This window comes from Ictalurus punctatus, chromosome 3 (assembly GCF_001660625.3).
Source record: "Ictalurus punctatus breed USDA103 chromosome 3, Coco_2.0, whole genome shotgun sequence".
Taxonomy (NCBI): Eukaryota; Metazoa; Chordata; class Actinopteri; order Siluriformes; family Ictaluridae; genus Ictalurus; species Ictalurus punctatus.
Window position 1 is genome coordinate 29,117,922 of NC_030418.2, and position 16,113 is coordinate 29,134,034.

Sequence of the window (16,113 nt, forward strand, 5' to 3'; positions counted from 1 at the left end):
AACTGGTCAGTAAAGAGAGTTTATTTTTTTGGTTTTTGTGTCTCTCTGTAAGAGGTAAAATATACCGGAGGTGCTGAATCTCAAGGCATTGGAAATTTAAATAAATATAAATATACTAAGGACAGTGTTAAAAGTAGAGGCAATTTATTTATTGTCTCTTTCTTTACCTAATATGCTGATAACAGCAGTTTCAGATAGCTGTTAATGCTAGTTTATTCATCGTTCAAACAGGCTTCACTTCCTGTATGTTATTCTTTTGAAATCCCAGTCTTTTTTCTCTTTATCTGGTTCAGCAGAAGATGCAGGCAGAACTGAGGAAGAGGAAGGAGAAGAAGCTGAAGGAGAAGCTCCAGAGGAGGAGGAGGATGTGGTGGAGGTTGAGGAGGAGGAGGAGGAGGTTGAGGAGGAAGAAGAGGAAACTAGTAAATCAAACGACATGCCTTCAGATGATGAGGTAAGAGGTTGAGGAGTCATATCAGCTGGTTTACTTTACTACCTCATTCAAATAAAGCACAGGTTCCCAACCCTGGATCTGGAGAACCCCCTGTCCTGCACATTTTAGTGTTTTTTTGTTTGTTTGTTTGTGTGTTTTCTTATTTTTCCTCCCCCAGCTCTAACACTTGCTTCAACTCAGGAAATAACTGTTAATTAGCTGTTTAGTTGCTTCGGGTGTGTTGGGAGCAGGGAAAACACTCAAATGTGCAGGACAGGGGTTTCTCCAGGACCAGGCTTGGGAACCTCTGTCATAAGGCAGTACCTGATCTCAAAATCTAAACTCTATATGTAAAAGTATTTGTTTTTATTAATCTGGAGAATACAGACATTAGAAACGCACACTACCGGTAAAAAGTTTGGAGACACTCGACTGAAATGTTTCTCACGATCTTAAAAACCTTTTGATCTGAAGGTGTGAAATCGGTGCCGTAGACAAAAATATAATTGTGCCGACATATTCATTTCTTTCATTAGAAAACTAACATTTTATTTACAAAAAAAAATCAATTTAAACGGACGACTTGGAGCGAAATATTCCGAAAAGCAGCCGATAAGAGTCCAGCGTAGGTGTGAACTCCTTTAATACTGTTTTAAAAAGCATCTCAGGGAAATTCCTCAAGAAATCGGTCGAGAAAATACCAGGAATACATTTCTGGAAATTCTAGGAAAAAAGGGCGTCTACTTTGAAGATGTTAAAATACTAAGTTATTTTGGATTTTTTTTATCGGTACATAATTCCCATAGTTCCATTTGTGTTACTCCAGAGTTTTGATGACTTTATTATTCTTCTAAAATGTGGAATAAAAATAAAGAATGAGTGTGTCTAAACTTTTCACTGGTAGTGTATATGTTTATATGTTCAAATCAAAAACACAAACTCTTTTATAGGGAGTTACAAAATGCTTGAAATTCCTTGGCTGGGAGTCTGATTGGCTGTGCTCTCTGGGTGGGAGGGGTCTCTCTCTCTCTCCCTCTCTCCCTCTCTCTGTGTGTGTCTCTCTCTGTCTCTCGCTCTGTGTGTGTGTGTGTGTGTGTGTGTGTGTGTGTGTGTGTGTGTCTCTCTCTCTCTCTCTCTCTCTCTCTCTCTCTCTCTCTCTCTCTCTCTCTCTCTCTCTCTCTCTATCAATCATGGTAACACTAACCCACTAACCAACGACCCAGCAGGGGCAGTCGGTCAAAAAGATGCAGTCGGCTGGCTTCACATGTCTTGTGGCACATGGAAGCCTTCACCCTCTGGGGTGGTAGCTGTTGTATGATGGGCAGACCTAACTTGTTTGTGGGAAATGGCCAAGACTAAATTAGGAAGAAAATTGGGGTTTAAAAAAAAAATGCATGTACACAATATACTCAGTCATTCACACTTATTTATTTCTTATTTGATCACAAGTGGACTGCGCTAAATACAGGCATTATTGGGGTCAAATGTGTCCTGTTATCCGATCACTCGATGCACTTGAAGAAGGGGTCTGGGGCCGCATGTGGCAACATTACATTTGTGGTGTAAATCTGGCCTGATGTATCTCCAACAGAATCAAAAGTTCACATGTTCACAGTGACTCGAGCTGCTTTAGAACATTATATTAATTACATTTCTATTAAACGTGCATAATGGCTGTGTGAAGTCTCTAGAAGTCTTCCCGATAAGCTCTGTTCGGTAATAAATAAAAAATTATGAAAAAAAATAATCCTGAATTGGTTTAGTATTTCTCAAAGCTTTTCTTTATTTATGACGATATACGTCATATTATAAGACAATTTTAGCACCTTGGTGAAAGAACTATTTTAAAGAAGTGGTATTGAATACTGTATGATGTTGCGATTTATCCTTTGACCTTTAGGGCCACACAAAAGGAACACTACTGTACACTAAATTAAACCAGCTGTGACAAGTTTATTGTTGAATAAATGAATCCATGTTCACGTCTCTCCTCCAGATGAAGGACGCTGATGAGGGGATCGACGGCACTGGAGAGGGACAGAAACAGGCTGTGAGAAAAAGAAGAGTACGGAAGGACTGAAGCACCTGTTTCTTATACTTTCTCCCTGTTCCCTTTTCTCTTTCTCCTTCTCCTTTCCTCGCCCGCTCTGCCTCTCTAAGTGCTGCATGCCCCTGGCTTTATGACGACCGCAGGCTCCCCCACCCCCTCCACTGGAGCTCTTCCTTCTTTTTCCCGTTATCTTAGTCTTCCTCTCCACCAGTAGTTTATATATGGGTTACTTTTTTCAGTTTAGCCGTACCAATGAAAACTCTGCTGTATTTCCTCATGAGAGGATTGAACAAGTAGCACTGAGACCAGATTTTACAACTGACTGTGCACATACTGACATGAAGGATAAGAAAAAGAAAAAAAAAGATGCGTAACAGAAGGAACTCCAGAAAGCCGACATTACGACACGTTTGCGCCGATTTCAAAAAGTGTTCTTTAACTTATTTAAAAGGAGTTCTCGCCGGTTTTGTGTGTTTTAAGTTATTACGTTTTTAGCTTTATTGTTTGAAAGAAATCGCACTGAATATGATATTTATTATTTGTATGTCGTCTAGAAAAAGATGAGTTTGATGCCGGAGCTGTTTAAAAAAAAATCTTGCTTTCTGCAGTAATCACTCTTAGTTTATAGTGAGGGAGATTTTGACTTGTACAGTCTGAATCTGTTTTCACACAGCATCTGACAAGGCTTTGTGGCTTGGCAAACTTAAAGACGCGATATTTTAAACATGGCCAATGTAGTATGTAATCATTCTCTTCAAATGTTCATTTAGAAGGCTCATTATTATTATTATTATTATTATTATTATTATTATTATTCTACACAAATCCAATGAGGTTCAGAAGAAAAAGCAAGCAAAGCTAATGTGAGCAACTAAAATCTAATTTCAAATCCCAGCGTTAATCACGTGGATCAAAAGAATCCAGTTGTAATCAGCTTGACCGATTAATACAATAGTTTGGCCAAAAATGAAACGTACACAATTTTCCCTTTAGCCTAACAGCAGCATTGCAGTTTTTAGACTTTGTGTGTGTATAACAATATATCAAATCAACCACTAGCACACAAATGACGTGTTTTCCTATGGGAAGTGGCAGAATGCAGCTACTGTTAAAACATGCTTCATTTTTGGATTTTTTTTCCATAGTTAACCTTTTCAAAATGAGCAAAACAAACAGGGAGGACAAGGTGCTGGAAAATTAGCCTTGTTAGATGAATGGGCATAAATCCTGAATGATGATGATGATGATGATGATGATGAATCTAATCTACATAAGCAGCTAGGCTGGCTAGGGAGCCAATACGAGCTAGAACTGGTAAGAGTGCTGTTTTGCTGTGTGTGCGCTTCACAAAGCGGCTTCTCTTTTCTGTTCATATTAGCACAAAAAGCAGTTTCTATATAAGGGGGGGAAAAAAACACCAAGTTTGAAAGAACCCTTTAAGGTAACACATCTCTGCTGATGGCTCACATTTGGGAGAAGGGGAATATAGTGACACTTCATTTTTGTAACTATTTATTTGAGAGAATTTGTGATTATAGCCATCGGCACACGGAACGATTCACTGTGAGCTCTCATCTCCGACACGGGATACTTTCAGTTTTTACGGGAATGTTACTAACGTCTCGTTTTTCTGGTTTCTGTCATGCAAGAAATGCTTTTAAGTTACATTTGTTTGTGATCTGAGCACTGCAGTTGGAAATAAACATTTAATACAAAATGGTGTGCAGAAAATAAGACTCCATGTAAGCAAAAGCAAAAACAGTTTATTAACACAAGTTTGTAATAGTACGATTTACACGCAAGGCTTTATCTACATTGGATGTGTGCAGGCTCAAGTTAATACCTGAAGAAATGTTCATATACAGTATTAAAGTACATTAAAAATAATAAATAGTGTAATACATGACCAGTTCTTTGTAACAATGAAGCTCTATCATGTTTCTTATGACTCGAGTTCTGTATGTCACACTATAAGATCTGTAACATCTTTATTTCTACAGTAATTAATGTCCAGAAAATGTTATTACTTTAACCTAATCAGATCTACCTTACTCGGATGCCCTGCAGCTCTAAAATCTGTTTATTTGGTGAGACCGCGCTGCATCAATTACCAAAAACGGCTAGCAGACGTATCTAAAGTCATTGTGTTGTTATTTCCCGGCTCTGCTTTGTCTACGTGGTTTGCAGAAATCAAATGCGCCCGTCGATCCAGAGTACTCTCTGGGATCGATATCACTCAACACGGCCGCCGTTTCCGTTTTTACCGCTTAAATGCCAGACGGTCCATTTATTAGTGCCGTCTCGCATCCTCATCTCCGCTGTCTTTTCACGTATCCCAGCTCAAGCGAGTCGTCCTTTCTACACATCGCTGTACTGTTGTCTTGCCACCTCTCGCTATAGTTGTATTTATTCTGTTGTATTTATTCTATAGATGCTGTTAACCAAAGTGAATAAGATGAGCACAGAGCAGTTAAGGATTAACGGCCCTGACGTAGCAAGTGTCTGACTCCTGTCGCTGTCTGTTATCTGGGAAACAACGACAACAGCCAATGTATTTTCTTCTCCTCGGTGCGAGGAAATGTTTCTCTGTACCAGTTAGTAGCAACAGTCTATATTTGTAAGTTAAAAATGAAACTGGAAGACAGTATTGCGGAAAAATCGATTTTGGAACGTGGCTGTTGGGATTTTTTTTTTTCTTGCGCGTTCCCGATGTCATGCGAGAAGGCCTGGCACACAGTCACTACCCCAGTTCATCCCGGCCCCCTTTAGTTCCAGTGAGAGGTAATCTTAATACTAAAGCATACAAAGACTTTCTATACCATTACGTGCTTCTAATTTTGTGGAACAGTTTGGAGAAGGCCCACATATGGGTGTTATGGTCAGGTGTCCACATACATTTGACCATATAGTGTATGTTTTGTAATCATTTTTTGGAAATCTAATAATCTTTTGGAGATAAGGGATGAATTATGTCAGTTCATGGTTGTTCTCATGGACCAGGGTTTTGCAGAAGGCCCTCTTGTAGTGTGGAAATTGTATTTGGCTTGGCTACAAAGTAGTCGACATCCTGATTGCACAGGCCTGTCTTATGTCTAACGTGCACGCGTGCCAGGGGCACCGGGGGCTCGGTGGTTAAAGCTCACGGCTACTGATCAGAACCAACCAACCAACCAACGAACTAATCAGAACCGAGCGGCGAACCAACAAAATGCCTCTATTGGGTGCTTGTGCAAGGCTCTTAAACACTCTCGGCTCCAGGAGCTGAATCATGGCTGGCTGACCCAAGCTAGGATAAAAGAATGCAACTGTACTGTATTTGTATACGCGACAATAAAGACTTGAGTACAGACTCTGAATATTTATTACCAGCGCTGTAATTACTGTAGCAGAGCCTCTGCCTCTATGGACTTTTTTTTAACCAACTCCACCTCTAACTGTTAATGCAAAATAAACCCAATACAGCAGAAATGTTTTGTCCATGATAGTTCTTCATCGTTGCCATTTGTTCACTAATAATCATCAATATCGGCTTCTTAAATCATGCATGTCTCTTTGGAAGAATAAATAATGGCACCTCATGCACGTTCAGGTTGAGCTTCCTGTGCTAAAGAGTACACGGCACTTCTCTTCTGTGCTTTCATTTTTAACATATCATAATAGAGTGACAAAGTAAACTGCATTATTTGATCAAATAGGTTGTTGAGAAGCTAATAAAAGACCTACAGAGAAGCTGATGTGCATTAATGCTGTCGATATCTGACCACAGATTGAAACGGAGAGCACGTCTCTCTGCACGAGCGTTATCCACAACCTGCCAGGACGATAAGGCAGTGAGGCAAAGAACCAAAGAAGATTTATAAACAGAACAAATAAACTCAGAGCTCAGCATTGGTGTACATGTGAAAGCTGGAACGTCGGTGCGCACTGGCCTCGGTGTTAGAGGACTGGCAATCCGTTTTGGGAAGGAAGACGACGCCCCGTGCGTTTTATTTCCGTTTGCTCTTGGTGTCGGTGGTCTGAAACACGCTCGAGGCCGACATGAGGTTCTCGATGTACTGGCCTAGAACCTGGTTCTCCGACTTCAGCTTCAGGTTCTCCTCCTTCACGGCGTCCACCCGAGCAGAGAGATCTTGAAAGAGAGCAGGAAGGAAGATTAGATCCATTAAGATTAGAGTGAATCACTAATGCTCGCGTCTGAGTCGGAGTGAATCACCAGACGGTACTACAGCGGAGGAAGGATATCGCAGCTGTGTAATATAGGGTATGTCCAGAACGCTAGGGTTTGACAGAGACTTAAAAGCTTATTAGGTTTTATTTGAATTCGTAACAACTCATGGCTCACGCTAATTGACACTACACTGTATGCTCACTCAACAATATTAACCATCATTGCGCATATAAATGGAAGTTGTGAATTTCTTCTGCTTTTAACGATGGAGCATTATCCTGTGGTGTACAGAAAATGAAACCGTAATGACTAATCCGTGGCTAGTGACGAACGGAGACGCATCAACATCATGCCACAACTCGTGCACTCAGAGCTCTGAAAACGCTGGCGAAAAGAAGAGCGGCTAGTTGAATCGAGTCAGCGGAGAACATCTCCTTGACGTCTCGTTATAACAGCACGGAAATAAAGAACGGATGAATTACAGCTTCCTGCGTCCTTATTAAGGACGTACGCTTTGAAGAACGGGCTTGTTTCTGTGAGCTCGGATCACAGCGACTGATGAGAAGCGGAACGTGTCGTTTTTCCTTAATCGCGAGTCCGTCGTTAGAGGATCTTCGTCGTACGATCTCACACAGAGAACACGTTTGTAGAATCCCACCAAGATTTGATTCGGATCGTCTCATACAGTGCGACGAGTACTGAAATCGCACCAGTCGAAAACCGGCTAAAGCTGAACAAACCATTCGATACATAAATAAAACCAATAAATCATTCGAAAGAAATGCTGACCAGTGAGATAAAATACCAGCTGAAATGCTGCGTCTTTAACTTTTACCTTCGAGTGTGTGTTGGAGCTCCAGCACTTGGTTAATGAGGCGTGTCTTCTCCTCCACTTCAACCTGATTCTCCATGTCTCCTTATTGGGCAACAAACACAGGGATAAAACATGACATAGTACATTTGTTTAAATAATAATAATAATAATAAAAAAGATTTCCAAAAAATAAAAGGTTCTTGTGTATTTACCATCCATGTCACAGTTCATGGTGGAGAGCTGCTCCTCTGGTTTAGGGCGCAGTGCTGCAGAGTCACAGTCAGCTGAAATCAACAACATGTTATTTAACACACAAATTTTGCCATTGGAGGCAGAAAATCAAGAGAAGTGTGTCTGTGTGTGTGTGTGTGTGTATATATATATATATATATATATATACACACACACACACACACATTTCCTCTGGTGAGGAAATGACTAAAGAACGTGTCTATCATTAATACGTTTAAAAATGTAAAAGTGTGTTCACACACACTGATTTTTTTTTTATTGCTACAAGTCACCAGTCGCTGTACTATGAAGTCGCCAGTATACGTTCCTACTACTAGTTGCCATAGTAACGTTAACTAGCATTCCACTTTTGACAACAAAGCAGTTTTCTTGCCGCTAAAATGAAACATTCTGGAGGGAGAGCGTTTGTATATAAAATCCACCAGTGTATATATGCATCGTATCCTAACCGAGACGAAGGAGAAGCGGTGTGTGTGTGCGCGCGCTCTTTGCCGTTACGGCCGTCTCTCTGCGGCGCAAGCGCTGGACTGTCTGGGTCCACGAAACATTTCGGACTTGTAGGCAAATCACGTGCGCTCTATTGTCTTCACTTCCATTAGTAGTTGCTGCAGCAAATCACTCCAAAATTTGCATGAAGTTAAACTGTTCTAAACTTTGTGGTGTCACTAGACACGCCCACATCAAATCACCAACTCGTGGGAAGTCGACAGCTCTCACTGAAAATGAGATGTTCTCAGGTCGCTTTTCCACTGCGAGACACTGTGTGTGAACGTACTTTAAAGCAGAAAGTATGCTTCACGTTTTACGGGTACGCTAGGAACAGCGTACAGTACACATGACACGAATTTCGTCATCAGCAGAGTACACACGTACTGTACACACGCTGCCTGATTTTTCTAATTGCGCAAGTCGCACATGCGTGTTTAATTCTTTTGCACTATTTAGTTCTGCCACAAAGTAGCAACAGTGACCCAGGGCCGTTGATTCTCAAGGTAGTTGAGGAATAAATGGAAGAGACGGAAAACGAGTGCAGGTTAGAAAGTACCAGCATTTGTATAATTCTAGCCTTAAACGGTATAAGGATTTGTATATGGGTGCTAATCACGGCAAGAGATTGCCCAAGCATTGTTCTTCGTGTTGTTGTGATTCTTCGTCGTTGTCGTCCATCACACCAGAAGACCTGCTTCACTGCTCTGTACTGACTCCTGTTGGCCAGGAGCGGTAGTGCAAGCTGTCTAATGCACATGCATCACATGGAGTATACTTTGAAAGTCTATGCGTATGACTGCGCACATGCTAGTGTAAAAAAACAACTAAGACTTAAAAGTTGGCGAATCGTTGTGGTATAAGAAGAATAAAACACGACAGAGGATTCTCTTATTCGAAAATGTTAACTAGATGTTATTTATTTTCCTGTACCTGCACATCCCATTGTTGTTGTGGTGTTTTTATATTTATTTCTATTCTAATTAAACTCTACTCTAAATACCGTTAGAAAATCTTCCTTCATTGTGTAGTGCATTTTGATATGCAAATACTCGTGACGATTCAATGAATATGTAAATTAGTCATCAGTATGACGTCATCCGGCGACTTGTAGCGACCTGTTTTGAGCACACACTGGCTAATTTCCCCTGAAAAGAACTGAAGTGAAGAAACTTATTAACTAGTGAAGAAACTTGTTAACTAAACCGCATAAAAGCAGCAGGGAAACATACAAACATTAAAAATCATTATGAAATGGAGTTCTATGTCACAGCTACAAGCCACATATTGCTAGCAAGCTAAAGAACTAACATTACATTCAGGCTAATCTCAGCTAGGAAAGGCGGCTAATAACTCATACTTGCTATTTGTTGTTAATGTTATTAGCGATAAGTGACAACCGCTACACAAATAGCGTAAACTGTTCATAAATAATCAGTGAATAACAACACACATTTCATCACTATTTTCATTTAACCGTCGAGACTAAAACAAATCATTAAATCTGGCGCTAACACCAGCTGTGCCACTGCTAGCTACCGTTACCCAAGAAATAATATAAATACACAAATCAGACGCTGAGTGACTAGAACAGCATGAATTATCTCACCTTCTGTCAGCTTTTGGATAAAACAATACTCGCTCGATAGTAAGAAAACAAACAAAAAAAAATAACAAACGCGAAGGATCTCCGGAATGATGACGCTACACACCAAAGTCCTCACACTGGGGGGTCGGGGAGAGTTTTATTGTAATACCGACTCTGACCACTAGAGGGAGCCAACAAAGCGTCAACGTTCAATACTCATGGATGAATCCTAAATTCCTTAACACTTCCTATATAGATGCCCTATTTATATGACAGTATAATAGGTTTAACACCTTATATAGGGCACTACATGTGTAAAAGTGTCTTATTTGAGATCCAGCCAAAGGTGGAGCGGATATGAAATCAGAGCTGGGTGGTTAGGGTGTGAAGCTTCCACATGATACGATTCTTAAGGCAACGATCCGGTATTTGACAATGCTACTGAATCTGCTGTGATACGATAGCCTCCAATGGAAAGGTGACCGGTTTTGTTGCTCAGAATCTGATCTGGAGAAGGCCTACTGTTAATTTATGAATGATGATGATGAGGTATATTAACCTAGCAATATAGCATTTTAAAGTCCCCGTGAAATTAACAGAGTTATTCGGTGTGTTGACGTGATTTTTACTGTAACAGGAAGTCAGGGCGGGACATATCGTGTGGCTCCTCCTCCTTTTTAAATAGCTAATAGAATTTAGCTTACCTCACAGCCTGGGGTAAACGGTGCGTTCAAGTCATGTCGGAAAAGATCGTATTTACGAGTCGAACACACATAAACGGCACAGCAAAGTCGTAATTACGAGTGGGGGGAGTTTCCGAGTCGGGGGTGTGTCAGTAAGAAAACATGCTGGAATCAATGGATGCGACGTCTGTAGTTGGCGGTAAATTAGTTGAAATTGAATGTTTACTCGTCTCAGGGGCTGATTTCAGTTTTGTGTTTGGTAGATGCAGCAAGTCATTGTCAGGCTTTTTTATTTGCAATAAAACAAGCTAATTTACTGCACAAAATACAAAAGCATTGTATAGTTACGATATAATATGTAATGATAAAGTTGACAGTGGCTTCATAAACTGATTAAAAACATTAAAAATACACACACACCTGATGCGCATTCTTTGTTCTTCATTTTCTTGAAGTAGAGTTAAAAAACCTTTTTTGTAATATTTTTGTAGTTAATTAAAAGAAGGTACACCGCCATATTGCTCCGACCAAAGTGACTTGAATGCATCCGGCGTTGTAATTACGACTTCCCAACTGGTAAATACGAACTTCCCAGGAGGACTTGACCGCACTGTAGGCACGACACATGCTAGATATGATTTCTTTCGCTCAACAGCGGTAACTTCGGCAAAGTGATTTTTATAATGTTGGGGGCGGGACACTTCGGATTCTAGAGAGCATTTGATTGGACAGGAAATCTGATGGGAAGCAGATTTTGTGTATTTTAAGCGCAGATTTTAAGTGCAGAATGATGTCATCAAAATTGTTGATCTGTATCAGTGGTAGAGAGAGACTGTACATTTTGAATGCATACAGTATATCTTCTAAATGTGAATTTTGTCATTGTTTTGAAGCACACTAGTTTATTGATAACCTTAAGGCTGATGTATTCATACTAAAAGCCACAAAAATTTCATAGGGGCTATAAGTATCAGGGTAAGCCAGTTCAGGGTGCTAACTCCACATTGGTCACATCACACTACGTTATTGATCATTTTCCTATAATTCTTTACATATTACATAACGTAATGATCACATGAGGCAATCTCCTCTCATAGGAACACATTCCCATTCCCAATGACTTCCATGGACACCTGGTCCATCGCAGGGCCGCCTGCACACATGCATTCACACACTCATTCATACCTAGGAGCAATTTAGCATATGCAATCCACCTACTGCATGTTTTGCAAGGTGAGAGGAAACTGGACAACCCATTCACACACGAGGAGAACACACCACCGGGGTCCCATGTTTGTTCTTGAGCTCAGGTTACTGTCTATATGGAGTTTTGCAGGTTCTCCCTGTGTTTGTGTGGGTTTCCACTGGTTTCCTCCCACCTCCCAAAAACATACCAGTAGGTGGAATGGCTACCCTGAGATCATTCTGTGTGTGAATGAGCCCTGGACTGGCATCCTATCCAGGGTTTATTGCTATATTACACCCAGTATTTCCAGGATAGTCTCCGGCTAGACGCCCCCTGACCAGGATGAATCGGGTAATGAAGATGAATTAATGAATAAACATTCACCCTTTCAGACACTGATGTAGCAGTGCTACTGGTCAAGTACTGTTTATCCCATCAGTGTATGCCGGTGCAGAGAGTGGAGGGTAAAAAGGCAAGATTCTCCACATGACACAAGTGACCCAGGCACTGACACACAGGGTCTACAGGCTACAGCTGATCACATAAGATGATTAGCCTTCACCAGACTCACACTCTTCAGACCCCATATGCTGCTCCAAAACAGAGCAGTGAGTGTGTGTGTGTGTATAAGAGAGAGAGAGTTAGAAAGAAGGGAACTGTAGTGGGAGCAGAGAATTTTAATATTCTCTCCTGCTGTATAGAGATGTTTAGGTTTGTAGTTGTAGTAGTAGTAGTAGTAGTAGTAGTAGTAGTAGTAGTAGTAGTAGTAGTAGTAGTAGTAGTAGTAGTAGTAGTAGTAGTAGTAGTAGTAGTAGTAGTAGTAGTAGTAGTAGTAGTAGTAGTAGTAATCGGGCGCACGGTGGCTTAGTGGTTAGCACGTTCGCCCGTTCGCCTCACACCGCTAGGGCCGGGGGTTCGATTCCCACCGTAACCCTGTGTGCGTGGAGTTTGCATGTTCTCCCTGTGCTGTGGGGGTTTCCTTCGGGTACTCCGGTTTCCTCCCCCAGTCCAAAGACATGCATGGTAGGCTGATTGGCCTGTCCAAAAAGTGTCTGTAGTGTGTGAGTGTGTATGTGATTGTGCCCTGTGATGGATTGGCACCCTGTCCAGTGTGTCCCCTGCCTTGTGCCCGATGTTCCCTGGAATGGGCTCCAGGTTTCCCCATGACCCTGAAGAAAGGATAAGTGTTATAGAGGATGGATGATCACCTTTATCCTATGATTTTACATTTGGATGTGGTCTCCTCCAGGATGGCTCCACCCCCAACTTCAGGGGGGCTCACTGAATGAATGGTTTGGTGAGGAGGAAAATAATCTCAATCATATACTATGATCTTCACAATCAACTGAACATCTATGAGGGAATATCTTTTCCGTACAGTTCAACTTTTCCGTACATTCTGTGTTGAAGCTGTTCTGGAGGCTTGTAGTGGCTAAACACCTTACTAATATAGTTTATATTGGTTTTCCCTTTCATTTGTCACTGTCTGTATAAATGCATTTCAATAATGTGACCAGATGTTTAACAAACAAGGAGATAAGATGTAGCCTTTGTCATCATGACAGTTAAAACATACCCACACACACACACACACACACACACACACACACACACACACACACACACACACACACTGCGCTTGAGCAGGAAAAACCAGTGCTGCCTACTCCGCGCATGCCCTCCTGATGCTAAGCGATCACAAGAATGTATACTGTATATGCAGAGTCAGCAAATTCCCTCCTGTGTGTGTGCCTCTGTTTATGTCTGTGTATGAGGAAGAGAGGAAGAAAAAGCCACACCAAAAGGCTTTAATCTAATTTGCACTCCTTTTCATATCCTAATTATGTCGTATTGTTGTTGCGGAGATGCATTTAATAGCCGGCGCATGTTATTTAACCCTCGTGTCATGTGGAAAGTTCAATTTACCTCCACCAGATGTGCGTCAACCTGGAAAAACCCACATGTCCGTGTTCGATAATGTGCTGTTTGTTATGCGGGTGGGTGAATGTGTGCGTTTATACTTATCCATTTAAAAGTTTCCTTTTCGTTACAACCCGAATGTAGCTTCTGAGCTCAGATGTGCAAACATCAAAATATGACATGCAGAGCCCTTACCTGAGTCATCAGCCAGTGAGATGTTGGTGAACATCCCGTCTTCGTCGTCTACTTCCCCTTCCATTTTTCTGCGTGTGTGTGTGTGTTTCCGTGTGTATCACCCAGATCCAGCTAAATCAATGCATTCTCTATAATTCATTAAAGAACCTCCCGTATTTTTTTTTATGGTCTTACTTTCGCTGTGTCTTGTAGTCTGCCTTTTACACACACACACACACTCTATCGTGGCACACCTGAAACCGTTGAGCCGCACCCTGTCAATTATTCAATGTCTCCACAGCAACAGGTCAGACCTGCGAGGTGGCTCAGGTGACATCGCCCTGAGGCAATCGAGCTGAGAGGAGCAAAGAGTTCAAAGGTCACTCTCCATGTTTTTATGAGTTTAAGCCAGCCCTCTGCACCAGCCTCTCACATCACAGTCGAGAAGACATGACTTCTTGTTTTAAAGAGTGCCACATTAACCACAGGAGCAGACCATAACACATTCGACATTACTGCCTTAATTACTGAGCTCTTTGATCACCGAGGAGGGATCCAATTCACAGCCAATTTTTTATTTATGGCCTTTATTATGATCAGGACATGGTAATGTCAGAGTCCCAAATTGCTCCCTGCTGCCTGGTAGGAAATAATGGACTGTACACTCTGTCTAGTGTACTACATGGTGGAGCTTAACCAATCAAAGTCGTTTTCGTTTTTAAGACCAACATGTTCTGTACTGTAGCAGTACAGTATTAGTGGTGCCCAGGCACTGTTTCTCAGCCGAAGCACTAACACTTCTAGGTGCAGTTTATTCAAATGTTTAAAGGATCTTTGAAGAACTATAGTAATTGTATAGTTTCAAAAAATACTCTCAGTGCCCTCCCTGCTTGGAGACTATAATGTGATAGAGGAGAGCTAGCTAGTGTTTGGGATTACCAAACTGGGAGAAAATATGTCCTCTATATGTCCATCTTTCTTCTTTTCAGGCTTCTGTTTGATATTTTTCCAGTTTGGAAATGAACTCTGCCCCCAGATGAAGCAGGAGCTACTAAACTCTAGCCCTTTCCTTAAAAAGAAACTCACAAGGCATGCACATCTGCAGAACAGTGGCAGGTGGTGGTGGTTGGGAGGATGGTGAAGGCTTGTCAAAGTTATTATCATTTCAATTGCAATTCTCCTCAGGGGCAGTAGAGGGCTGTAAAAATACAGACTGCTCCTTTAATAGAAGGCCTTTATTAATCCTTCCATCCATTTTCTCGACCACTTATCCTACACTGGGTCACGGGGAGCCTGGAGCCTATTCAATGGGAATGAGGGCACAAGGCGGGGGACATCCTGGACGGGGTGCCAACCCACCGTAGGGCACAATCACACACACACACACACACACACACGTCGGACAATTTGGAAATGCCAATCAACCTACAGTGCATTTCTATGGACCTGGGGAGGAAACCGGAGTACCTGGAGGAAGTCCATGAAGCACGGGGATAACATGCAAACTCCACACACACAGGGTGGAGACTGGAATCAAACCCCCAACCCTGAATGTGCGAGGCAAACGTGTTAACTACTAAGCCACCGTACCCCCGGTCTTAATTATGTCTGGACAAATTAATAAGGTCTAAATTCCAAATATATTCCTGCTCCCTATTTAAAAGTTTAATTGTTCTGCATCAGACATCTAAAACAACCCCACTAAATCCATAGATTGAATTGGGTTTGTTTTCAAAATGTAATCATTTTAAGTAAGCTAGGTGTGCAGTATATATGACAGGAATTTAGCTATGTTACCTAAAGGTCCCAGATCTCCTCTCTGCAAACGTACATACATTATTTTTTCTGTGTAGTGTGAGCTGTGAAATGCATTACAAAAAATCACTGGATGCTCCTCATGGCATGTGTGTACGTACGGTCTTCGTTAAGGTTGCTCAGCATTATAACTGCATGCTGTAGAGAGATATTTGAAATAATTGGGAGCACACTCCGATGGTAATAATAATTCATTAGGACTCATCATTTTTAAATGCACCCAGCACCTCGCTGGCACTCAAGACCACTTAACAGAAAAGTGAAAAAGAGAAAGAGAAAACGTGTTTAAAACGATATTTTACAAGAGGACCGAAAAAGAACAGTCATGGAGAGGTTGTAAAATAAAATGTGTAAAATGTGTGTGTGTGTGTTGGGGGTGGGGGGTGTAGGGGATGTGATGCCCTGTGATGGACAGCTATCCCGTAGAGTGCATATTCCTGTCTTGCTCAGTGTTCCTGGGATTGGCTTCGAATCGATTACTGAAGATTAACGAATGAACGAAGCGTATGGAGGATTTTCTCGAAGAAGCTATTAAAGAAATTTG

The 16,113-nt window shown here is 41.4% G+C and overlaps 2 protein-coding genes across 5 annotated transcripts in view; one reads left to right on the forward strand and one right to left on the reverse strand.

Annotated features, from left to right (window-relative positions):
* Positions 1-6,179, forward strand: part of clgn (calmegin) — a 19,817-nt gene extending 13,638 nt beyond the window's left edge. For 2 of the 3 annotated variants that reach the window (XM_017464425.2, XM_017464424.2), the window contains exons 13-15: positions 1-5; positions 294-454; positions 2,430-6,179. The exon at positions 1-5 is cut by the window's left edge and continues 167 nt beyond it. In XM_017464425.2, the coding sequence (XP_017319914.2) occupies positions 1-5; positions 294-454; positions 2,430-2,513 (250 nt within the window). In that variant the 3' untranslated portion in view covers positions 2,514-6,179. The remainder of the gene's footprint in view (positions 6-293; positions 455-2,429) is intronic. The other variant, XM_017464427.3, reaches the window with a different exon arrangement.
* Positions 4,227-14,018, reverse strand: scoca (short coiled-coil protein a). 2 transcript variants are annotated; one of them, XM_017464428.3, is made up of 4 exons: positions 13,776-14,018; positions 7,678-7,749; positions 7,487-7,567; positions 4,227-6,612 (listed from the first exon to the last, which is right to left on the reverse strand). In XM_017464428.3, the coding sequence occupies exons 1-4, from the start codon at positions 13,837-13,839 to the stop codon at positions 6,470-6,472; spliced, it is 360 nt and encodes a 119-aa protein (XP_017319917.1). In that variant the 5' UTR covers positions 13,840-14,018; the 3' UTR covers positions 4,227-6,469. The 2 variants fall into 2 exon arrangements, with proteins under 2 accessions (XP_017319917.1, XP_017319918.1); XM_017464429.3 differs by lacking the exon at positions 13,776-14,018 and adding an exon at positions 9,813-9,964.
* Between the last annotated feature and the right edge of the window lie 2,095 nt (positions 14,019-16,113).

Bases quoted from the DNA above. Each gene is read 5' to 3' on its own strand.
- scoca (XM_017464428.3), bottom strand. From the start codon at position 13,839: ATGGAAGGGGAAGTAGACGACGAAGACGGGATGTTCACCAACATCTCA. The intron at 7,750-13,775 runs GTAAGGGCTCTG...TGTTGATTTCAG, and splicing joins CTCACTGGCTGATGACTCAG to CTGACTGTGACTCTGCAGCA. The intron at 7,568-7,677 runs GTAAATACACAA...TTGCCCAATAAG, and splicing joins CATGAACTGTGACATGGATG to GAGACATGGAGAATCAGGTT.